The sequence below is a fragment of the Sciurus carolinensis genome, chromosome 8 (genome assembly GCF_902686445.1).
Source record: "Sciurus carolinensis chromosome 8, mSciCar1.2, whole genome shotgun sequence".
NCBI classification, from domain to species: domain Eukaryota; kingdom Metazoa; phylum Chordata; class Mammalia; order Rodentia; family Sciuridae; genus Sciurus; species Sciurus carolinensis.
In genome coordinates, this window is record NC_062220.1 from 122,604,840 (window position 1) to 122,629,980 (window position 25,141).

The window sequence follows — 25,141 nt, forward strand, 5'->3', positions numbered from 1 at the left end:
TTGGCTTTCAGACACCTCACGGGGCAGTTGCTATCCCGTTCTTCTCCAGATTTAAGAGTTCCGTGCAGCAAACATGATCAGTTAAATACCCAAATACAACTCCGCTGCATACTTCTAGATAGTTTCTCTGGGCAGAACAGGCCCCCCATTCCCCAAGAAGTTCCAGCAAATCCTTACCAAGCTGTATGACCTATCAAATTGGCCCCTGTCCCCCTACCCACAAGAGCACCAACCAGAGAAGCTTCACCTTGATAAACCAACTTTTAATATTCATGATCAGCAGGAGGCTCAGAGTCAGGAGGTCTGGCATCTCCATACAAATCCTATTGTGTCTGCAAGTGGCCTGGAGGGGGAAGCTCTAGCCAGTGTGGGGTGAAGAGAATGCCCCTCTCCCAAGCTTCAGGGAATCCTTGTAGACAAGAACCTCCCTAGCAATGCCTGGCTCCAGACAGAGGGTCTGGAGGCAGTAGTCCACCTCCGGACGGGCTGCTGGTGCTTGTCTTCTTGGGCAGTCAAGGTCTCCTGAGACCTCCCCAGGTTCCAAGATGGCTCAATAGCTGCCATCATTGGGCTTCAGTAAAAATAAATAACAGCCGTGTGTCCTGCTTCCCAACCAGGGTTCTCTGTGTGTCCAGAGTGCAATGTTTCTTGGAGAGATTAACTACTGGGTGGTGGGGGTGTGGAGACTGAACACCCACTACACACTGAAGCTGAACACAGAAGGCTGGATGAAGGCAGGAGCAGCTGCATATCCATAGGGGAAGCCAGCAGAGCTTGCTGTCAGCATCAGCTGCTGGCCTGCAGAAGAGAGAAGCCCGCAGTGAGCAGAGCTCCTGATGCCCGGGGTCAGGGGATTCTCTCCTGGCTGCCAGAGGCCCAAGAAACAGGGTTGCTAGGGCCCAAGAAACAGGTTGACCACCCAGAGCCTGGGGCATGTGGAGAGCAGAAGCCTGGGGTCAAAGAGGTGGGAGTGCTGTTGTGGGGCTGGTCAGGTTAGAGGGCAAGCTGGTCCTCAAATGGGACACTTACTTAGCTCAATTGGCTGGCTCTCATTCATGCCCATCAAAATCTAAAAAAAAGAAAAGATTGGAGTTAATGGCCAGTGTATACCCCTGCTTTGGGAGGACACACTGGAGCCCAGCTGGTATGCTGTGTGCTCACACCAACTAAGAAGGCCTGTTAGCTCTGCAGTGCACTCAGGACCCAACAGCTTCTGCAGTCTGCTAAGACAGCCAGGCCATCTCAGGCAGGTTCTCAGGTGCAAAGCCCCTCCTAGTACAAACCAGCAACAGCCATACTACTCAGGGCCAAACAAGGCAGGACACAGCAGCACTGTACAGCAGGGTAGCACCCTGATCAGAAGGTAGGTGCCTTCAGAATCAGAGAGGATGCTGGCTATGCCAAAGTTCCTGGACACACTGCCCTTCATACCTAGAAACCACTAAAGTCCTTCCCACCACCGCCCATCCTTCCTTATCTCTACATGAAGCCCAACCAGGGCAGGGCAGTGTGAATCCCCACCCCAGTGTGCTACCTACGGAACACAAGTGGGGCAGGCTCCCCCACATGCTCCTCCTGCTTGCACAGACTCTCCAAGGCATCCAGTTTGTCCACCTGCAAGAGGCAGGAGCATGTGAGCACCCACACAACACAGTCCCACTTCTAGGTGAACATGGGACAGAAGACCTGCACAGGGGCTTCCAGGAAAGTTGGAGCTGAGGACATGCAGAACAACAGCCAAAGTGGCTCGCTCCATATCCTACTCTGCATCTCCAATGCAGGGAGGCCACAGTGAGGTGGAGCCTGGGGATTGGGGCTGAAATGGAGCACCTGGCACAGCTCTGGTGAAGCCCCAGCCTCTGTTCCAGCCTAGCTGCTTACTGGTTGACCTGTGGTCCCCGCAGGTACACGTAGCAGTGGCTAGTGGTCATAGGCTTAGTGTGGCCTAGCTCATAAGGGATGAGTCTTCCTCTGGACATAGGGACACCACTGCTTATGGACCTGCGGGCTGGAGCAGTGTGCTGAGACTTCCTGTCCCTCCTAACCAACAGAGAGAGCATGTGGTCTTCATGAGACCAGTCACCTGAAACCTGGGACACTCCACCTGTGAGCCACTGAGAACAAGCTGCCTCCTCACTGTTCTGTGAGTACCATCATATGCTGCCCTATGTAGTACTCATAGGCTGGGAACAGAATGAAGTGGTACAGTTGGGGTTGTCAGAGGTATGAGCACTGTTCTAATGGGGGCAACAGCAATTGTGCATCTAGGATCCCCCAAACAGGTATGGAGTAAAAATGAAGAACTAATAACTTTTCCCATATGAACTTGGGTCGGGGAAGATCAGGCCAGATGTCCTGACAACTCCTGCCTGCAGAAAGCCAGGACCTGGATGAGGAAGGATCACAGCAGGCATTATGGTCCCATAGTCTGTCCTCTTTGCTGGCAGTTGGCAGAAGTCCGAGCTGGGATTGTACCTCCCTCTACCTGGATAGCATTTGGGAGGTTGCAGAGGGATAGACTCCAAGATTCCTAGATGAGCTGGCAGGTCCCAACCAAGCTCTCCAGTCAAGAGGGGTATGGCCTTCTTTTCTGGGTCCCTCACCATTATGGCCCTGCTGTGTTGCCTCTGTGGGACTGCAGCTCAAACCAAGAACAAGCCTATGCCCACACCCCGACCCCTCTGTTGAGGAGACCCTTTGTGGGACACTCCTCTCTTTACTCCAGCAGACACCTTGTCTGGCAGAAACAGGTGGGGCAAGCAACAGGCATCTCAGTATCCACTATCTACTAGGAATAGTGATGATGTCTGTAAACCAAGGACCAACACTGGGTTACCTATGTGGCAGCCAGGGCAAACATCATCCAAAACAGACAGGAAACATGCTCCTAAAAATCCTTGGGGGATAGTCCCCACATTCCTTGTAACCAGGAACCCTTGTAAACCCAACCAGTGTCCCCTGGCTGCTAAGCCACATGGTCAGGGCTGCCATCCCTCAGCCCTCAAAGATCATCAGGGAGTCTCACAAAGACAGGCTATACAAATGGGACTAGGTTACATTCTCTGCAGTGAAATGATGGCCCTAAATGACCTTTGGAGTGGCCCTCACCAAGGGTTGGGCAGCCCCCTGGAGGCTCTGGAGGCAGCCAGTAGCCTTGTAAACACTTGCAGGTCAAAGCTAGCAGCATAGATCCTCCTTCCTATATCTTTCCCAGCTAACCTAACCCAGGGTGCCCCTATTCCCTTGTATTATGGCAAGAAGTCATAACAGGAGTGACTTTGGGGTATCCACCTGGCTTGAAGCAGTTTTGGTGCATGGGTACAAGGGCAAAAAGGTGGTACTGAGAGATTTTCCACAGTCTTAGAAACAACAAACTGGGAGAGATGACAGGTCTCTGGACAATGGCTAAAATTGTGTCCCAAACAGGCACTCCTAGGACCTTGGTACCCACAAAGAATTTTAAAATCAGACACTGATCTGAAGGAGGTAGGTAAAGTCATCCCTACACAGCTGTTGGAAGGCATTAATATTCCTACCAAGTGCTCAGCAAAAGGGGGCCACCATCAGTGAGGTCACCAATAGCTGCACCCCCAGACTCCACTAGATCTCTCTGAGGGAAGACAGCCTAGCCTGTCTGCATCCTAATGGGCTGTGTGCTGAAGGCCCCATGAGGGAGCCAGTGCCACCAGCTGGTGCCTCACTGATGAAGCCCAAGGTGAGTACACCTTCCTGTCCCATAGCAGTGTTTGCTGCTGTAGCTTCCCAGGCAAGGTCTGCAGAACAGCTGCTGGGAATAGAAAGTTCTTAGTTCTACCCAGTGCTTCCCACAGTGATTTTCTAGAGCAAGGTAGTATTGGGCAAAAAAACTACTTGCATTTAGAGGGAACAGACCATTCTTGAAGGCAGGCCAGGGCTAGGTTGGGCAATCTAGACTGGCCTGAAATTGGCCCACCACCAGGGCCCTACAGGCCCAGAGCCAGGTTACTACCAGGGATGGGTTATGCCACGCAAGGGCCAGGGAGTCACAGCATGGTCATTACTTACTTTGTTAAGGTACTCTCTCATCACCTGAATGAAGTAGGGCATAGCAAAGTCCATAAGGTTGTGTCTCCAGGCCAGCTCAAGCACCACATCTGGATGAAGCAGGTCATAGCAGGTGAAGAGAGAGGCCGCAAAACACTCCTGTTTTCCTTCCTCCAGGAACCACTGCAGCAACTTCTCAGCCAGCTCAGGATCACGTGACTCTGAGGCATACTGCATGGCATCCTGCAACGAAGAAAAAAAAAAAAAAAGCACAGTTCTGGTTGTGCTGCACAGGGAGAGGCACTGAACCTTCAATCAGCTGGGTTGGCAGGTGCTTCTCTACAAGGCTCTTCTTTCTGTTCCCTGTGCCTGCTGCCCTTTGATAAGATGAAGGTGCTACCTCCAGAGATACTAAAGGGGACCAAGTGTGGTTTTCTCAATCCCCACTGAATTGCCTGGAGGTGGCACACATAAGTGGGGTACCCTGGGACACAGGGATTCCACCTCAGAGCCAAAGACATGGGTGTAGAGGGAGTATTCAGGGCTTCAAGGGTTTGCAGGGGGATGTAGTTGATTAGACCTACAGCTGTGCTTCCCTCTGGAGCTCCAACTAATGTGGAACAGCTAGTGTTTGAGAAATAGTAATCTGGTTGAACACAGTCCTATATATCTGTAATTGAGATGCTGAAACAAGTCTGAGGCCAACTTGCACAATTTAGTGAGATCTTTTCTCAAAATAAAAAGGGTTGGGGATGTAGTTCTGCCTGAGTGTCCCTTGGTTCAATCCCCAGTACCCCCCCCCCACAGATACACACACCTACAAATGATCTGCTTTTTCCTCAAGTCCCTCAAAACCCCTAACTGCCACGTCTGTATTTGCAAATGTCTGTTTAAAACATTATTTACAAAATGCCACACACATCATGACAAGTTAGCAGGAAACAAGTGCTCTAGTTGCTTCCAGCTGTATGAGCTTTCCTGACTCCAGTCTAGTCCTTGTGACAGGTGTCACTACCACCCCTTTCAGAGATGGGGTGACAAACCCAGAAATGAACTCACTTGCCCATGGTCACTAAATCTAATTTGTGGACTGTGCAATTTGGTGACAATCTGTAGAGAGCATGGGGAGCAGAGTTGCTCTCATTGGACATCACTGAGGTCTCTGAAGCTCCAATATAAGCCTGAATTACACTGGAAGACTACTGAATACATCCTGTAGGCCAGTTAATTCTGGGTGGTACCCTTTCCCTTCCTTCTAATTTTCACCTGCTTGCTATTCATTTCAGTACTTCTTCAGCCCCCACACTTTACTAAAAGAGCACCAGGACTTTTTTTTCTGGCCACAGTTGGCCAAGAATCAAAGGAAAAGCTCCAGAAAGCCTTCAGGCTCTCATGCCAACTTGTTCATAGCCCTCAGTCTCCCTGTATGTTTCCTTCTGACTGGGTCACTCTCAGGTGACCTGTCTTCAACCTATACCTAAAATGGGCACCTTTCTGTCCTCCCTGCTCCATAGGCCTTGGACATTTCCAGACCCCCTGAACTCCAGACTGAGTTCCTCTAGGTGGCTTCCTAGAGGACTTAAAGGTCCAACATGCTCTAACAAAGCTCTCAGGCAGTGCCCTGCTCCTGTTGCCCAAAACCAATTCAAGTCTGAGACTATACCCTCCCCTTCTCATTACCACCCCCAGTCAGCAATACTCTCAGAGTAGCTCTTGATCCTTATCTTTGCTGCTATTTCTCCTTCCAAATTCCTGCTGGTGCTTGACCGACCTTGCCCTGACCCATGTCTACAACTTCATTGCTGCAGGCTCCAGTTCCTCATTCACAAGTGTATGGAGGGACCATTTCCTCCTGCACTCAACCCTTACCTGCCTCTCATCTGGCCTGTCTCACACTGCACACTTTACAGTGGCCAAGCTTACTGCACTCCAATCTTTAAGGGTGCCACTGATGACCATATCATATCTAACTGACCATATCATTATCTAACTCTGCCATTTAGAAATACTTTTTCCAGTTGCTCCCTGACTGGGCACACCATGACATGGATACTTTCTTCCAGGAGGACTCACAGGAGACTTTGGTTCTGCTCAAGAGAAGGCTCCTCTAGTACAGCAGTGTTGACACTTGCAGAGGGGGCACTTGTGTACTGAGGGCTGTTGAACACAATCCTTGGTCTCTACTGCCTATTAAAGCACCATGTCCCCCAGCTGTGACAAACAAATGCCTCTTGGGTAATGTAACAACAAAAAATGTGGAAAAAAATAAAACAAAAACAAATGTTCCTCAGAGAACAGAATTGCAGTCTGGAAGAAGCATGCTCAGCCACTTTCTACCTATGGCTTTGTCCTTTGGATTGTCTTCTTGGTTCATGTGGCTCTGAGGGGTCACTTGCTAGAGAAGAAGGGCTTCTGGCAGTATTTACACCACTGCTCACTCATCACTGTCTGGGAGGCAAGGAAGCTGCACATTTATGTACCTGGGGGCAGGTACCACAGGGATAGAATTAGAATGGCTATGACTGGCTGGCCAGGATGTATATGAGTTCTGTTGTTGCTTCCCTGTAGCTAGCTCCTGGGAACCTTTTGTTTGGTTGCAGAGTTTCAGCAGTATTTCCTCTTGGTTTCCTCTCCAGTGGATCTGTCAGCTCTCAGAAAGGACCTTGAACACTGTCACTAAGGGCTAGATGTCACGGCAAGTGCTTTTTTTTTGTTTATTTTTTGTGGTGCTGGGGATCAACCCAGGTAGGGTCTCATGCATACAAATTCTCCTTCACAGAAGAAATACAAATGGTCAACAAATATATGAAAAAATGTTCAACATTTCTAGCAATTAGAGAAATTCAAATTAAAACTATGCTGATATTTCATTTCACTCCAGACATAATGGCAACAATCAAGAATTCAAGCAAGAATAAATGTTGGTGAGGATGTGGGGAAAAAGGTACACACATACATTGCTGGTGGGGTTGTAAATTGATGCAACCACTCTGGAAAGCAGTATGGAGATTCCTCAGAAAACCTGGAATGGAATCACCATTTGACCCAGTTATTCCACTCCTCAGTATATACCCAAAGGACTTAAGATCAGCATACTACAGTGACACAGCCACAACAATAGCAGCTCAATTCACAATAGTTAAGCTATGGAACTAACCTAGATGCTCTTCAACAGATGAATGGATAAAGAAAATGTGGTATATATACACAACAGAATATTATTTAGCCATAAAAAGAATGACCTTATGACTTTTGCTTGTAAATGGATGGATGTGGAAACTATCATACTAAGTGAAATAAGTCAATTCCAAAAAACCAAAGGCTAAATGTTCTGATATGCAGATGTTAACACACAATAAGCAGGAGAGAAAAGAATAGAAGTTCAATGAATTAGACAAAGGACAATGAAGGGTTGGGAGAGGGGATGGGAATAGGAAAGAGTAGAATAAATCAGACATAATTTTCATATGTTCATATATGAATACACCACAGTGAAACTCCACATCATGTACAATTACAAGAATGGGATTCTAATTAGAATAAATTATACTCCATGTATTCATGTCAGGATATACTCTACTGTCCTGAATATCTAAAAATAACAAAGTTTAAAAAAAGAAAGTAATTTTTTCAAAGAACCAACTTTTTATTTTGTCAATTTTTTCAATTGTTTCTTTTGTTTCAATTTCATTGATTTCAGCTCTGATTTTAGCTATTTCTTGTCTTCTACTACTTTTGGTGTTGATCTGTTCTTTCTCAAGGACTTTGAACTGTAGTGTTAGGTTGTTTATTTGTTGACTTTCTCTTCTTTTACTGAATGCTCTCCATGAAATGAATTTTCCTCTTAGTACTGCTTTCATAGTGTCCCAGAGATTTTGATATGTTGTATCTTTGTTCTCCTTAACCTATAAGAATTTTTAAAAAATTTTCCCCCTGATGTGTTCAATGGTGTATTATTTAATCTCCAGGTGTTGGAGTAGTTTCTGTTTTTTGTCATTGATTTCTAATTTCATTCCATTATGATCTGATAGAATACAAGGTAGTATATCTTTTTGTATTTGCTAAGAGTAGCTTTGTGGCATAACATATGGTCTATTTTATAGAAGGATCCATGTGCTACTCAGAAGAAAGTGTATTCACTCATTGATGGATGAAATATTCTATATATGTTAAGTCTAAATTATCGATTGTGTTATTGAGATCTATGGTTTCTTTGTTCAATTTTTGTTTAGAAGATCTGTCCAGTGGTCAGAGAGGTGTGTTAAAGTCACCTAGTATTATTGTGTTGTGGTTTAGCCACACCAACAAAGAGAAGGAGAGAGAAAACTCAAATTACTAAAATTCGAGACGAAAAAGGAAATATCACAAGACACTATTGAAATACAAAACATAATTAGAAGCTATTTTGAAAATCTATACTCCAACAAAATAAAAAATCTTGAAGACATCAAGAGGTTTCTAGAGACATATGATCCACCCAAACTGAATCAGGAGGACATACACAATTTAAATAGATAAATTTCAAGTAATGAAATAGAAGAAGTCATCAAAAGCCTACCAACAAAGAAAAGTCCGAGACCAGATAGATTCTCAGCCGAGTTCTACAAGACCTTCAAAGAAGAGCTCATTCCAATACTCCTCCAAGTATTCCATGAAATAGAAGAGGAGGGAACCCTTCCAAATTCATTCTATGAAGCTTCTATCACCCTGATACCAAAACCAGTCAGAGACACATAGAGGAAAGAAAATTTCAGACCAATATCCATAATGAACATAGATGCAAAAATTCTTAACAAAATTTTAGCAAATCGTATACAAAAACATATTAAAAAGATAGTGCACCACAATCAAGTGGGTTTTATCCCAAGGATGCAAGGTTGGTTCAACATCCAGATATCAATAAATGTAATTCATCATATCAAGAGACTTAAAGTTAAGAATCACATGATTATTTCAACAGATGCAGAAAAAGCATTTGATAAAATACAGCATCCCTTCATGCTCAAAACACTAGAAAAAACAGGGGTAGTGGGAACATTCTTCAACATTGTAAAGGCTATCTATGCTAAGCCTATGGTCAATATCATTCTAAATGGAGAAAAACTGAAAGCATTCCCCCTAAAAATTGGAACAAGGCAGGGGTGCCCTCTTTCACCACTTCTATTCAACACTGTCGTTGAAACTCTAGCCAGAGCAATTAGACAGACCAAAGAAATTAAAGGGATATGAATAGGAAAAGAAGAACTCAAACTATCCCTATTTGCTGATGACATGATTCTATATTTAGAGTAGCTGAACTATTCCACCAGAAAACTTCTAGAACTCATTAATGAATTCAGAAAAGTAGCAGGATATAAAAACCAATGCTCATAAATCTAATGCATTTTTATACATCAGTGATGAATCCTCTGAAAGCGAATTTAGGAAAACTCCATTCACAATAGCTTTGAAAAAAATAAAATACTTGGGAATCAATCTAACATAAAGGTGAAAGACCTCTACAGTGAAAACTACAGAACACTAAAGAAAGAAATTAAAGAAAACCTTAGAAGATGGAAAGATCTCCCATGTTCTTGGATAGGAAGAATTAATATTGTCAAAATGGCCATACTACCAAAAGTGCTATACAGATTCAATGCAATTCCAATTAAAATCCCAATGGTGTACCTTACAGAAATAGAGCAAACAATCATGAAATTCAGCTGGAAGAATAAGAAACCCAGAATAGCTGAAGCAATCCTTAGCAGGAAGAGTGAAGCAGGGTATTACAATACCAGAACTCCAACTATACTACAAAGCAATAGTAACAAAAACGGCATGGTATTGGCACCAAAACAGACAGGTAGATCAATGGTACAGAATAGAGGACACGGACACAAACCCAAATAAATACAATTTTCTCATACTAGACAAAGGTGCCAAAAATATGCAATGGAGAAAAGATAGCCTGTTCAACAAATGGTGCTGGGAAAACTAGAAATCCATATGCAACAGAATGAAACTAAACCCCTATCTCTCACTGCGCATAAATCAACTCAAAATGGACCAAGGACCTTGGAATCAGACCAGAGACTTGCAACTTATAGAAGAAAAAGTAGGTCCAAATCTTGATCATGTCAGCTTAGGATCAGACTTCCTTAACATGACTCCCAAGGCACAAGAAATAAAAACAGGAATCAATAATTAGGATAGATTCAAAGTAAAAAGCTTTCTCTCAGCAAAGGAAACTATCAGCAATGTGAAGAGAGCCTACAGAGTGGGAGAAAATCTTTGCCACTCATACTTCAGATAGAGCACTAATTTCCAGAATATATAAAGAACTCAAAAAACTTTACACCAAGAATACAAATAACCCAATCAATGAATGGGCTAAGGAAATGTTCTACTAGCAGCAAACAACAGATATATGAAAAAATGTTCAACATCTTTAGTAATAAGAGAAATGCAAATCAAAACTATCCTAAGATTTCATCTCACTCCAATTAGAATGGCAATTATCAAGAATACAAGCAACAACAGGTATTGGTGAGGATGTGGGGAAAAAGGTATACTCATACATTGCTGGTAGGGTTGCAAATTAGTGCAACCACTCTGGAAAGCAGTGTGGAGATTCCTTAGAAAACTTGGAATGGAACCACCATTTGACCCAGCTATTCCACTCCTTGGCCTATACGCAAAGGACTTAAAATCAACATACAGTGATGCATCCACATCAATGTTTATAGGTGCTCAATTCACAATAGCTAGATTGTGGAACCAACCTAGATGCCCTTCAATTGATGAATGGATAAAGAAACTGTGGTCTATATACTCATGGAATATTACTCAGCCATAAAGAATAAAATTATGGCATTTGGAGGCAAATGGATGAAGTTGGAGAATATCATGCTAAGTGAGATAAGCCAATCCCCAAAAAACAAAGGATGAATGATCTCTCTGATAAGCGGATGATGATACATAATGGGGGGTGGGAGGGAGGCAAGAATGGAGGAAGGATGGATTATATAGAGGAAAGAGGGTGGGAGGGGTGGGGGAAGGAAAAATAACAGATTGAGACAAACATCATTACCCTGTGTACAGTATGATTACACAAATGGTATGACTCTACTTCATATACAACCAGAGAAATAAGTTGTACCCCATTTGTTTACAATGAATCAAAATAAATAAATTATTTATAAAAAAGAAAGTAAGGTCAGATTGTAAAATGAACATGAACCAGTGGGAGGTGAAAAAGAGAAAGCTCCATGAATAAAAGAACTGGGTAATGGAGGGCCTTAGAAGTCAAGGTAAAGTTTGAAATTAAGTTATCCTTAGAGTAGTGGAAGGCATTTGAAAGAAAATGATTATATTTTAGAAGGATCATTCTGATAGTCAGGAAGAAAAATATTTTCTCAGATTATAAACCATGATCCATTGGTCAATTGTAAAATCACCGTAGTGAGTCAAAGTAGTTGGGTTTTTTAAATATATTTTTTATTTGTTGATGGACCTTTATTCTACCTATTTACTTATATGTGGTGCTGAGAATCAAACCCAGTGCTTCATTCATGTTAGGCAAGTTATTGCCACTGAGTCACAACCCCAGCCCCAGTAGGTGGGTTTTTAAAAAATTAAAGACATGAAATAGAACATGGTATATTCTATAAAAGAGCATAAGAAGTTCTATTTTGCTGGGCATGGTAGTGCACACCTATAATCCCAGCAGCTTGGGAGGCTGAGGCAGGGGAATCAAAAGTTCAAAGCTAGCCTCAGCAACTTAGCAAGGTCCTAGGCAACTTAGTGAGACCCCGTCTCAAAATAAAAAATAAAAGGACTAGGGATGTGGTTGGGTGGTTAAGCATCGCTGGGTTCAAGCCCCCTCCCCCCAAAAAATAACCCCCAAATAAGCACTCTATCACTGAGCTATATCCCTAGCCCAAGGATAGATATCATGTAAAAATCCAGAACACTGGAGATGACAACTTGGGATGAAGCTCAAAATGATCCTGACATAAAGGATCATAAGCCTTGATGGAGTCTTGAGTCACAGCTCAGGTGCCACAAAAGCAAGTCCCTGGGCATGTGGTGGGTACTGTCTGAGTATACTGGGAAGATGCTTAGGAACATCCAAGGACAACCCTGAAGAGTAAGACCCTCAGTCAAGTGTACCACCTGATGGGTTGCTCCCAGGGTTTCCTGGCACATAGCCCTTGAGAATCAGTTCAGTGGCATAACACATCACCATAAAAGCCTGCTTGTGCAACTCCACTTTGCCCTATTGGAGATATGTTCAGGCCAACCAGAGGATGGCAGTGCCTTCAGGGTATTGGCAATCCCTCCAGGTAGCCCAGCCTGATTAGCAGATACCTGGATTTGGGTCTGAGAGAGGTGCCGAGCCACCTCTCACTGACAGAAACATATGTTTTTAATTTAATTTTAGTTTAGGTTTAATTCCCCAAATCTTTTTAAAAAATTTCTTTAGTAGTTGTAGATGAACAGCATCCCTTTATTTATTTATTTTTTATGTGGTGCTAAGGATTGAACTCAATGCCTCACACATGCTAGGCAAGTGCTCTGTCACTGAGCTATAGCCCCTATGTGGTGCTAAGGATTGAACTCAATGCCTCACACATGCTAGGCAAGTGCTCTGTCACTGAGCTATAGCCCCAACCCCCTATTCGCCAAATCTTGATAAGAAGTGAATCCTGCCACACCGTGTTTAGGCTGCTGGAGATGAATCGACTCCATAAGACTCTGCAAAAACCTTTTATCCAAATAATTTCTAAAAGGTTCTAGTTTCTTCTTAATTCTCACCCCATGCTCTAAAAATGAGTCCTTTCACTCCCAACAAGGATCTCCTAGTGAAGTTCAGGGCCAGGTCTCTGGGAGAGATCTCAAGTGTGAACCCTCTAACTCCCCATTCCACAAAGCATCAGAGATCAGTGAAGTGGCCATGAGGGAGGGAAAAGGAGTGTGTGGTGACCAACCTTGTAGAGATGGTCCTTCTTGCAGAGCTCCACACTCTGGGCCCACCGATTGTTGCCCTTGTAAAGATAGGCTGCAATGCGCCGGAATTCGATCAGCTGGTGCTTCTCTAGCTGTTGAGCCAGGCTGATGTTGTCAAAGTTGTCGTAGGCATCGATAGATGCCCTCAAGCCCTAGGAAGACAGCTTTTCCATGAGGAAGGAGACACTGTCACACAGGCCACCTGCACAGTGAGCAGGTACCAGGAATTACTTGGTGGTGGTTGCTGCCACCATGGCCTGAGAAAGGTCCCTGCCCATGTGTATACTGGTGCCCGGTGGGGTCCCCATACCCTCCTGTGCAGTGCTGCCTGCTGCAAGAACAGACTGGCAGGTGCAGGGAGAAGCCCACTGGCTTCTGGGCTGTTTCCTCCACACCAACCTGATAATCCTCTTCTTCAGTCAGCAGGTGGTTGAGTGCTTCGTTCACACTTTTGTTGTTGTGGCTCTGGACTGAACGCAAGTAAGGCTTCACTAGGGGCAACTGGCCTGCCTGATAAATTGGGGAAAATGGTTAAAACACTTAGCCATGCTCATCAAAGGGACACTGGAAGGGGTTGCCTGGGACACAGTGATGAAGTGCAGGTGGGTGTGGGCCACACTACAGAGACAGAGAGCACTCTGTGGACCACTAGGATCAATAGGCCCATACATATACAAAGAGGACCATTTGGGCTACTTAATCAATATTGTTTTATCTATGGACACAGGTGCCGTGTTTGAATCAAAGCAGTTTGATAAACTGAATTTTGAAACTGGCTGAGGATCAATTTCAAAACTTGTTTACAAAGGTGCTACCTTTTATGCTTGGCAGAGCTAGCTCAACATTGTTATTCAGCTAGCGCTGAACATTATTTCTCACAATTTGTATAAGTGGCATCTTCCCCATTCTATTTCTCTCAAATTACTAGAAAAATTATTGTTGTTACTGTTGTTATTATGTCAATGCTGGGGATTGAACCCAGGGTCTCACACATGCTAGACAGGTGTTCTACCACTAAGCTATATCCTCAGCCAAATAAACTCTTCTCTGGACAAAGGGATTTAGCTAACTCACCTTGGAAAAGAAACTGACAGTCCGGGTGTGGTCCAGCCGGGGTGACAACACCAGCAGCAAGTCATTAATGAGCAGAGGCTTATAGTCCAAATAGAATTGCAGGGCTCTGTAATAGAGCTCAAGGTTGGTGACCTGGGGAGGGGGACAGTCCAAGGTTACTCCTTGCCCTGCCTCCAGATATCTTGAAATCTGTTGCACTGAGCCACCTTCTGTTTTTCAAATGCCACTTGACTATTGAGTTCTGTCATGACACCCCTAGGACTGAACTGCCTCAGATCCACTCTCATCTCTGCAGTACTTTTCTCTTCAGTACTTCCCATTTGACACTATTTATTCCTGTTTCCTGCCTTACTCAAGCACCTATGCAATTATCTGACATAGGGATGATGTTCAACCAATAGCTGCTAAATGCATGAAAGAGGTGTAATATGCTGAAATAAACTTAAACATAAAAAAACAAGCAATGAAATATTTTTATTCAATCAGATGCCCTCAGCTCTTCCTGAGCTATAAGTAAGTCAGTAGCATGTCTTATTACATCTCCAGTACTTTTGAGCTAAATGTTGTGTCATTTAGACCTTGGGTGAGCCTTGGGAAGACCCTGAGCCACCAGGAAGACTTGTCCTCCTTGGCTTCAAGGTAAGGACAGGCTTCTGTGTCTCTTGACTCTTCCCCATTGGTCACCTGCCACTCTCTTGCTGGCTGACATCACTCAGTGACATGAGGACTACAGCATTGATGTCCACAGCCTGCACACAGCTCTACTATTTAGGGAGCAAGGCAGTTCTTGCTTTCCACAAGAGTATAAGCCAGGCCAGCAAGATTAGCATATCTGTGTGTGAGTGAGTGAGAAGGGTCTGAGGATGCACATGGGGCATGACCAGAGCTACAGCTGCACTGGGGGCAGGGTAAACACTATGGAAGCCTCCAGAAATGCAGGATTTAAGTGACTCAACAGCTATGTGGGCCTAGAGGGGAAGCCCCTTTACTGTATATTGAAAACTTTAGCTTTTCTTCCTTTTCCTCCTCTGGCCTTTGTCTCTTATATTAGAGCATTTTCTGTCACCAGGCTGCAAGGTTCCTAATACCAGCCTCATGGATGCAGAGCAGAGCAGGGACCAAGCACTGTTTCAAAGCCTTCCCTGTGTACTGGCTGGCCCCCAGCAGCTCTGGAACTTGTCATACTTCCAGGTTGGTCCTTTTACTCAGCAGCACAGAGTCCAGATCAGAGGGGTCTCACCTAGTAATCTAATAAGCGGAAAGGGTGCTGGTGATGTCACATAAGGTAGAAGAGTACAGGCAGAGTTCAAGTTCACTTTCTATGATGAGTCACCTTGTCTAAAACTCACTGGCCTTGCCTGCCACAACACAATTCCTCAGGATAACTCCAGGACATGAGGATGGTATACAAGGACATGCCCATCTTACCAAGGCCACCATAGCAGGTCATGCGGGTTGACAGAGTTGATAGTGGTGGTCATCAGAACTGGGCCTTACCAGCCCTCGATTTCCCCATGGGCATTCTCAGTTTTTTAAACAAGTCCACATGGCATATCAGAGTGCCTAGTGTCCCTCTGGGTGACACTTGTCACACTCCCACCTATCGCTGTGGTGTCGAGGCCTATGATGTATGGTGTCTCTGCTGGGCAATTAAGCTGCTGTGACCTGGAAGCCTCTATCATTCCAGGATACACAAGGTTTTAAGGGCCATCTCAAATATACACTATCCTGTCTTGGGACACTGGCATCTGTGGAGTTACATAGGAGACAGCATGGGTAAAGTAGTTGGTCACACATAGGATGTGGAGAACCACCTCAGCATCCATGCCCACAAGAGCAGTCAGTAAGGACCTCAGCATCCTGTGCTGAGGGAATCAGGGACAACATTGCTACTGTACCTCAGATTCCCAGTCGGACTGGGCACTATTTCTGTTTTGTAGAGAAGAAACTAAGTCTTAGAGATTTTGTCATGAATTCCAGGGTGATTGGTTGGGGTGCTCTGGAGTCCTAATGACAGTATTCACTACTTGCAAGAGCACCTAATGTATGCAGCACCTCCTGTATACTCACCACTTGATGGGGAGGAATCACTATGTCCATTCCATCAATAGGATAATTCAGGTCCACAGCAATGACATTTCTGTTCACAGTTAAGATAGTGAATGATAGAGCCAGAATGTCAACCTTGTCTATGTCAACAAAGTCCCTACTTGGCCTGCCACTGCCCAGCCAGGTGCCACATGGACTCCACAGCACCCCCTTTCATGTGCCCAAAATGAAGACTAAATGTTGCCCTTCTATTGGGTCCCCATACAGGTTAAGTTTCCCTCTCCTCTAACTGGGGATGTCTCTATTCCTCCTGTCCTTCACATATGAGCTGGTGTGACATGCCTCTTACACACCAGAGTATGGCAGAAGCTTTTCATCACATAAAGAAAAGCCTTGACTGTCAGCCCTGCAGATGGCATATGAGAGACATTGCTTTCCTGTATAACAGGCCTCATCCATCCCACTCTGTTATGTACACTAAGACACAGAAAGCACTTGCCACTTCACATCATTTTTAAAATGCACCCTGGTATCTAAGAAGTTAAACTTTATATAAGTACACAGAATTGATTAGGTATAGATTTTCCAGTATGTTGACATATCTACCTGGGATGGGCCATAGGAATGGATGACCTGCTTGCACTCTACTAGAAACCTGTAGAACCTGCTCAGGGTGAGACACCCCACCAGAGATCGCCAACTTCACACACTACCATGTAAGGCAACGTGAATATCCTCCACCAAGAACTTAACATATGTAGTTTGGTGCTTGACTTTATGGTTGACTCTTCCTTTGAACAGTTCCCAGGGGGCACAGAGACCTCACTTGGTATCCATCTTGCTACATATGCCCACCACAGGTAGCTGCCTATAGAAAAGAAGGTGCATGAGAAAGGCAAGAGCCGTGAGAGGCTGGCTCCTCCTTGACCCAAGAATGGCAAGACTGAGACAAAGTTAGGATGCTTCCTTTTGCTGGCAGGTAGTAGAGGGGAGAGGGTGGTGAGCCAATTATTTACTCCAAAACACTGGGACAAAATGGAGATGCTCAACACAAAAGGCCTGGGGATTTGCTGGATATGGTAATACATGCCTGTAATCCCAGCTACTCGGGAAGCTGAGACAGGAAAATTGAAATTTCAAGGCCATCCTGGACAATTTAGCAAGACCCTGACTCAAGTTAAAAAAGAAAAGAAAAAAAGCGGGGTGGTGGTGGTTGTGGGTTCAGTAGTAAAATATGTGTGTGAGGCCTTGGGTTCTATCCCCACTACAATACTGCATGTACATACACACACACATGACTGATGATGGGCAATTTAATTCCCTTCATCACCTTCTCCCAACTTGTAGGCAGAGCTGAGCAGAGGAGAGGTTCTGAGGTTAGATTCACTCAGAAACCAGAAATGTGTAAAAATAGCAAACATGACACCCCTGACAGTTGTGGTGGCTGGTAGAGAAGTTCTGAGTCCTTGTTCAGCCTATGAGGTTGCAGGAGGGACAGCAACTCCTGGGGCAGCCCTGGGATGGTCCCTCCACTGAGGACATTTCCTGTGCCTCAACAGGTACCTGTGTTCCTCCTCTATGGCTGGCAGGTTTGTGGGGAGATAAATGAAGAAAAAAATGTCATGTAGTGAAAAGACATATTAAAAAAATAGAAAATGAAGGCAGACAAGGTGTGGAGCACAGCCCTGAGCTGATAGAGCAGAAAAAAGAGAGTAGATTAAGGTGTGCACACTGACTTGACCTTGTCCACAGCCCAGCTGGGTGACCCTACCCTGTAACCTGTCCTTTCTGAGCATCAGCTCCTTTTATGTAGATGGAATTACCACCATTCACCCAGATGGTGGTGCAATGCACATGTAACACACAGGTGGGGTTGACTGGGGGTGCACACTCTGGTATCCACACACCCTCTCCCTACCCAGAACAGGGCCTGGCAGAAGCGAGCAGTTGCCAGAGCTCTGTAACCCACTTACCTTGGAAATGAAGTCCTTGAACTGACCTTCTTTCCAGGACTCAGTGGGGTGATTCATCATGGTGAGGACAGCATTGTCATATTCCTCATACTTGTCATAGAGGAACACCAGCTCTGCCCAGAGGTGTGCCTGCTCTGCGGCTTTCAGCACCTGATGGGGAGGGCATGGCAGGGATCAGTTTGTACTACTCAAAGATGTGGTGAGCAGAACTTTGAGGAGGACGCAGGTACCTTTGGGATGTTAATGCGAGACCAGAAGAGCTCCAGGTGCTCTGGCATCTTCTGTGGCTTGAACTTAGAATAGAGAATGGCCAGTTCAGTGAACATGCCCATGTGTGCCCTCTCCAGGCCCAGGGCTGCTTCTAGCAGGGAGATGAGCTCCTCGAAGTATCCTCGATCCTGGCAGACCAACAGCCACATGTGGAGCAGAGGTATCACACATGCCTGCAGCCACCCTCCATCCAGAGTTCATACCAAAGGACAGGAGAGCACATGCCAAGTGTGATGACTGTGTGAACTCATGGAGGTACCAGTACAAACTACATCATTTTATTCAGCAACTATCTGGGTCATGTGACAATTACCAGTCTTTGAGATGCAGCCCACCTCACTATAATTTTCGAGTTTAGGTACAGATTAGAGTTGCCATTTTATGAAAAGAATTATGAAAAAAATAGGAAATGGGGATAACAGGGTCTGAGAATGATTCATTTTAATCTCTCTCCACAGTGCACCTTTTTTTTTGAGACATGGTCTCACTAAGTTGCCCAGCCTGGTCTCAAATTTGTGTTCCTCCCGCCTCAGCCTCCCAAGTATCTGGGATTACAGGTGTGTGTCACCACGCCCAGTTTATGTACTCCTGACTCCAACAAGTCAACTTCACTCAGAAGAGCAACCCATTGTTCTCTCAATCATGTGACTATGGCTTCAACTGTGATGGCTATCCCTTTGCATTCATCCCTAACCCCCTCTGCCATCTTCCCCAGACTAGACCATATATCAGTCTGGAGCATCTGGAGCTCTAGAGAAACACCCAGTAACTCAGACAACACATGTTGTCTCCCAGTATGTACATAACCACAGACCTGGAAAGGGTTCATACGTGGAGGCAACTCATACCTCTCCTCCATCCTAGGATACCCTTTGTGATACCCTTGATAGCAGCATATGTACTCATACTCTACAGGCAGCCTGTCTATATTTCATCCAGCTTCCACCAACGGCTGTAGGCCCCATTTGACCATGAAGGCCACTACTCCAGCAACTTTCTCTTTTCTCTTCTGCATTAACTCTCCTTTTCACAACTGGCCTTCAGCAAACATCCTGCTGATTGTCCTGTCCTAAAACACTCCTGTCTTGAAACTATTTTCCTGTCAAATACCATTCTCCTCTTTCTACTTTGGTAAGCAACAAAATCTCTTCAAAAGACTTGTTCCTTTGTCTTTCCTGGCTCTTTCTAGCACCTCCAGTCAGGCTTGATCTTGTTCCTAGGGTTCAAGATCACCAGTGACCTCCTGGCTCAGCTTTCCCACTATGTTGGCTCTCCTTGAGCTGGCCAAAGGCCCCTCCAGGTTACTTTTCACTCAGTGAGCAGGCCAAAGGCCCCTCCAGGCTACTTTTCACTCAAGTCCCAGGGGAACTGTAATTGCTGAAACAAAGTCTGCCTCCACTATAACCATACATGGTGTGACAAGATATCTCTAGGAACCCCACCAGTGGACCCAACTCAACATGAGGATGGTGCCTACTAACCACTTGACAACAGAGCTTATCTGCAATGTGAACGCTGTCCTGCCTGCCAAGGTCCCCTACCCTGAGGTCCCCTTCTTGAATGTACCTGTCCCTGGGGCATCTGATAGTCACAACCCCTGTGGGTTGCACACAGCAGCTGTGCCATCACCTGCCCAATACTCTGAGTAAGTTTTCTATGAGGCATCCCATTGTGCAAGCCACTGTCTGGGCTTCTAAAGGCCCCACAACACAAGAGAAGAGAGAGGACATGAGAGATTTTAGTGGGGTGCCAGCCAGCGTGAGGCCTAGGAGAGCTAATAAGTCACTGTGAACTCATAAAATGGATGTCTAGACAAATGCTTATGTGTATATTTGCATATATACATAGGTGCAAGCTTCTGTAGATGTGATATAAGACAGTAATATACTAAGAGTGTCAGATATAACACATCATCTGCATCCTTTTCAGGGATACTCTGGTTAGAGTTTCCTCAACTATGCTGCCTTACCTGGTAATAGTGTATTAACTCCTCCAGCTCATCTGCATGAATGACAATGTGAAGGCCACATAGCTGTGCAAGGTGGAACTCCTGCCCATCTACACAGGCAAAGCATACCTAGGGGAAGGGGAGTCAGTGTGAGCATTTCCAAGACAAGACCTGGCACCACAACAGTTACATGCAGCTTGAAACGCAGAAATACAAGCGAAGGGACTTTTTGAGCAAATGGAAGATTCTGAACAAGATTACTGTAAGGTGACCTGCATGAGACTGGGAGAAAAAAAAAATGATATCAACAATCTTCAGGCCAAGGGGTGTTCGGGACTATGCAGAAAGAAGAGCTCATGGTGTTACTTTCCAGGACCTGAGATGCAGAGATTTATTAAGGTGACAGGAAAGTCATGCTAGAATTTCAGGTATGCAGTTTGAAAAGGGTTTAGCACAGCTCAAGAATAATTATCATCTAAGTGCTATTTATAGAGGAATAGCTTGCTATAATAATTAATTTTAAAACTGTACTTTTTGCTCTATGCACTGTACTGTATATATATACTTCATGATAACAAGCATAATGACATGGAGTTCCTCAGGGCCTTTTGCTTCCCACCATACATGCTAGCTTATGAGTTTCTCTGAGCTCTCCCAGAGGACTGAAATTCCTTTCTGAACAGGAGACCGGTACCCAAACTCATCCCATTTGGTAGAAGAGTGTGGAGTATAACAGGAAGGACAAGGAGAGAATGACTGTTAGACCAACATTTTTTTGGAGGCTTTCTACAGCTTACCTCTTTCCACATCTGGGTGTTGTTGGCCTTGCGGCTGCTGTCCACTGCTGCCTGATACTCACCCAAGTGGACCAAAGTGGAAGCCAGGCAGGCAAAATTAGAAACATTGCTATACAGCAGTTTGGCAGCTTCATACATCCCCTCCTCATAACAGCGGTCTCCAACCTGCAGATAATTAGGAACTCTACTAAGATGTTCTTATATGGGAAGGTTTCCCCAGTTCCCTTACTCTACCCTGCCCCATACTAGAAATTGAACCCATGGCTTTGAGCATGTTAAGCTACATCCTCTGAACCCCAGCATTGGTTTTAAGTTCCTACATGGCAGAGGTATTTTTCTGTTTACTCATGGGGTAAGCATCTTTCTGATTACCCAGAGCTCAAAAAAGGTGAAGAAAGCCTCCTACTCCCCAGACACCCTCTCCTTTCTTCTCTCTGCCTGTGGGTTCCTACATGATCATGTGTTCCAGCACCTCTCAGGCCCTGGATGTCACCACACACATCTGTACCCCAATGGCCTGGGCCGAGGTATACTCCTTGATACTCCAGGCTGTTTCCCTTTCTTCCCACTAAAAACTGCTGACTGGGAATCTTATGTCAGAATCACCCATCAGTCCTCATTCCTGCTGCCATTTGTATACCCTCCTTGTTCCCTGACACGTTCTTTGTCTTCCCCTGCTCTGAGGACTTTGTCTTCCTCATGAGAGCATCCAGTCACTGCCATGATCATTCCTTAAACCTTGTCTGAGTACTGTCACCCTGTAAACTCCTGTCACAGGTACCCACTCTCTGCCCAGCATTGACTGCTGCCCAGCACATCGTTCCAAGTACCTCAGCTCCATTAATCCAGTGACTATACCAACTTCCCACTGTCCCTTCTGCACTCTCTGTGCCATCTTATGCTTACTATCCAGCTGGCAGCTTGTAGTCAATTTTATGGTTCTTAGCATTCACCTTCAACAGTCTTGGTTGTTCTCAATTCTCTGTAGAGCCAACTTTTCCCCCATTCTACACTTGGGACCACTGAGCTACACAGACAGCTGAAGCCCAAAGTGCTCATGGGTCTCCCTTGCTCCATTTTATTTATTTATTTATTTATTTATTTATTTATTTATTCATTCATTCATTTATTCATTCATTCATGTGGTACTAGAAATTGAACCCAGACCTTTTTATTTTTTAGATAGGGACTAAGTTGCTGAGGCTGGCCTTGAACTCACAATTCTGATTACAGACATGTGCCATGGTGTCCAGCCTGTAGATCTCTTTAAATTCATGACCATGAAACTCAGACAAATTCATAATACTATAACTCTCTTTCCTTCCATATTTTTTTCTCTTGGTCAATCACTTTATATCTTCTCTTCCAAACCTCCATAGTTCCTCAAAGTGGTACCTGGCTTCCTATTTTCTGACAAAACAGAAATCATGAGAAGAACCCTGCTGCAGTACCAGGTCTGTGCCTATCCACCACACATACCACCATGACCAATTCCACTGATGTGCTTGACCTCCAACCTCTTCTGCTCCTCTTCAGGGTCCCAGGGTCTCAGCAACCCCGCATCAGTATCAATCTCTTTACAAAATCACTCCTGCGAGTTTAAGGAACCACTGTTATTTTCCCTAACTTCAAATAAAACACAAAAACTCCTACTCATTCTGGCCTTACCTTACCTGATGGCTGCCATTTTTTCTAACCTTCTCTTCAGAACAACATTTCTCAGGAGAGCTGTCTGTATGTCTACTCCCCTCAGTCTCTTGTCCCTGACTCATGACAAGGCCATTGGTCCCCCAGACAATGGACCCCCTCCTCTGGCCACTTCTCATTCTACTTTTCCTTGCTGCTAGGCTTTGGGGTGTCCTAACCTCTGCCTGTGGTCCACTGTACCTTACAACATACCCTCATTGCCATGCTCTCCTATATAGGCAGTGACTTTGTTGTTTGTGTACTGCAGGCTGCCACATGTACATCTTTGGTCAGGACTTCTCACATATCTAACTCTTCCAGTCAGTTACACAGACCTTTGTGGCATCTAGTTGAGGTCAGATTATTCAAATGGGAGCCCTGACTTCCCTAAGGCAGTCTTTATACTGCTTGCCTCAGAAAGCACAGGCCTTTATGCTGCCAAAACACAGATTCACCCTTACTTTTCTCTTCTCACACCAAGTTGTTAGCAGTTCCTGTCAACTCTTCCTCTGAGACACATCCAGAGGTGAACTACGCTTTGCCACTCTGACCATATTCTGGGTGCTGTCACTGTTAACTCCTGCTTGCATTCCAACACCAGCCCCTGCTCTGTTCTCACCTAGGGCATATCATGTGCCTCCTTTGCTTGAAATCTGCCAATATCACCCAGAGGAAAGCCAGAGTCCCAGCTTGCAGAGGCCAAGAAATACCTCCCTACTGTTTCTTCTGTTTCTGTTCCAAGGCGCCAGTCACCCTGACCATCTTCATACTGCTACTGCACATAACCCAAACACTTCATGAGAGTTCCCTGAACTTACCCTCCTCCTTTGTGCTCCAGGACCCTGTTCCACCTACAAAGGGATGAAGACTCAGCCCCTACCAAGGGGTCCTAACACTGAAATACCCATCTATATACCCACAGCTGCCCTGCCTCACTTTTCCCCTTTACACTTATCATTTAATATACCATAATGTCTTAATGGGAGCAGAAATTTGCTTGCTATGTTCACTGTTCCATCTACAGCCCTGTACTCTGGCACAGAGCAGAAGCTCAATAACAGTATGTTGAATAAATATTTTCCTTTGTGCTTTTTTCTACTGCATATATGATTAAAAACTCCCTTTTCATGCAAAGATTCAAACAAATACTTATAAAATTTTTATTAAGGAAAAACACTTTTACCTTTAATTATTTCATATGGATTATTATTTTGGACATAGAATTATATGATGAACTTCTAATCCCTTTCAAAACATTAACCTGGGCTGGGGTTGTGGCTCAGTGGTAGAGTGCTTGCCTAGCATGTATGAGGCAATGGTTCAATTCTCAGCACCACATTAAAAAAAAATCATGTCCATCTACAACTAAAAATATTTTAAAAAATTAACCTAATTTTTAACAACTAGTTAAAACTTACTCTGAAATACAAAATTAAAAGTTCACTTTTGTGTTATTTCAATGAACTATGTATAATTTTTCAAGAAAAGGACATCTGTAATTACTGTACAGTTAGAATATATTTTCTTTCTTTCTTTTAGGTATTTATTGAACCCATGGGCACTCTACCTTGAGTCAGGGTCTTGCCTCATTGCCCAGGCTGTCCTTGAATTTGTGATCCTTCTGACTCAACCTCCTGAGTGGCTGGGATTATAGGTGTGTGCCACCACACCTGGTTTAGAATACATACTCATTATCCCTTCATATCTCTTCATCACTTTTCAGAGTTAATATTTTACTTTCCAGAGTTAATATTTTATTCCAGAGTTAATATTTTAAAATATGTAATTATTACATCTTTCTTTTATTTAATGTTCTTTTTAAAATTGAGTTAGGGTTTATTTAAACATTTTGGTTTTATTTCCATTTAAAAAGGAATGCTTTTTCCCCATTATACTATCTGATTATTGTTGACATATGATATTGTTATTTTCAATATCCAGATTATTAATTGAGTTAGCCAGATCATCTTATTTTCTTGAGTACACAGTACACCTGAAAGTAAGTCCTAAAATCTCTTCTGAAGGTCATGATGATGTGTATAGCTAAGTGCAAGTCAAATTCCCTGGATCTTAATTTCTATACCAATGACAGTAACAAGTTACTGTATGGCTTTTTTAAAAAATATTTTTTTAGTTATCAATGAATCTTTATTTTTATTTATTTATATGTGGTACTAAGAATGAAACCCAGTGCCTCACACATGCTAGGCAAGTGGCTCTACGACTGGGCTACAACCCCAGCCCCTACTGTGGCTTATTTTATAGCATCAAAAATCTACATCACGGTGGGCGGGGGCAGTGTCCCACACCTGTAATTCTAGTGAGTCAGGAGG

The 25,141-nt window shown here is 44.4% G+C and overlaps 1 protein-coding gene across 4 annotated transcripts in view; it reads right to left on the reverse strand.

Moving 5' to 3' along the window:
• Window positions 1-238: 238 nt before the first annotated feature.
• Cltcl1 (clathrin heavy chain like 1) overlaps window positions 239-25,141 on the reverse strand; it is a 143,633-nt gene continuing 118,730 nt past the window's right edge. For 2 of the 4 annotated variants that reach the window (XM_047560148.1, XM_047560151.1), the window contains 10 exons: window positions 21,123-21,287; window positions 20,347-20,454; window positions 18,338-18,505; window positions 18,108-18,257; window positions 14,086-14,217; window positions 13,411-13,521; window positions 12,993-13,163; window positions 4,045-4,266; window positions 1,030-1,069; window positions 240-798 (listed from right to left, as the gene is read on the reverse strand). In XM_047560148.1, the coding sequence (XP_047416104.1) occupies window positions 698-798; window positions 1,030-1,069; window positions 4,045-4,266; window positions 12,993-13,163; window positions 13,411-13,521; window positions 14,086-14,217; window positions 18,108-18,257; window positions 18,338-18,505; window positions 20,347-20,454; window positions 21,123-21,287 (1,368 nt within the window). In that variant the 3' untranslated portion in view covers window positions 240-697. Of the gene's footprint in view, window positions 799-1,029; window positions 1,070-1,534; window positions 1,615-4,044; window positions 4,267-12,992; window positions 13,164-13,410; window positions 13,522-14,085; window positions 14,218-18,107; window positions 18,258-18,337; window positions 18,506-20,346; window positions 20,455-21,122; window positions 21,288-25,141 lie in introns of all 4 variants that reach the window. The other 2 variants (XM_047560149.1, XM_047560150.1) reach the window with 2 other exon arrangements.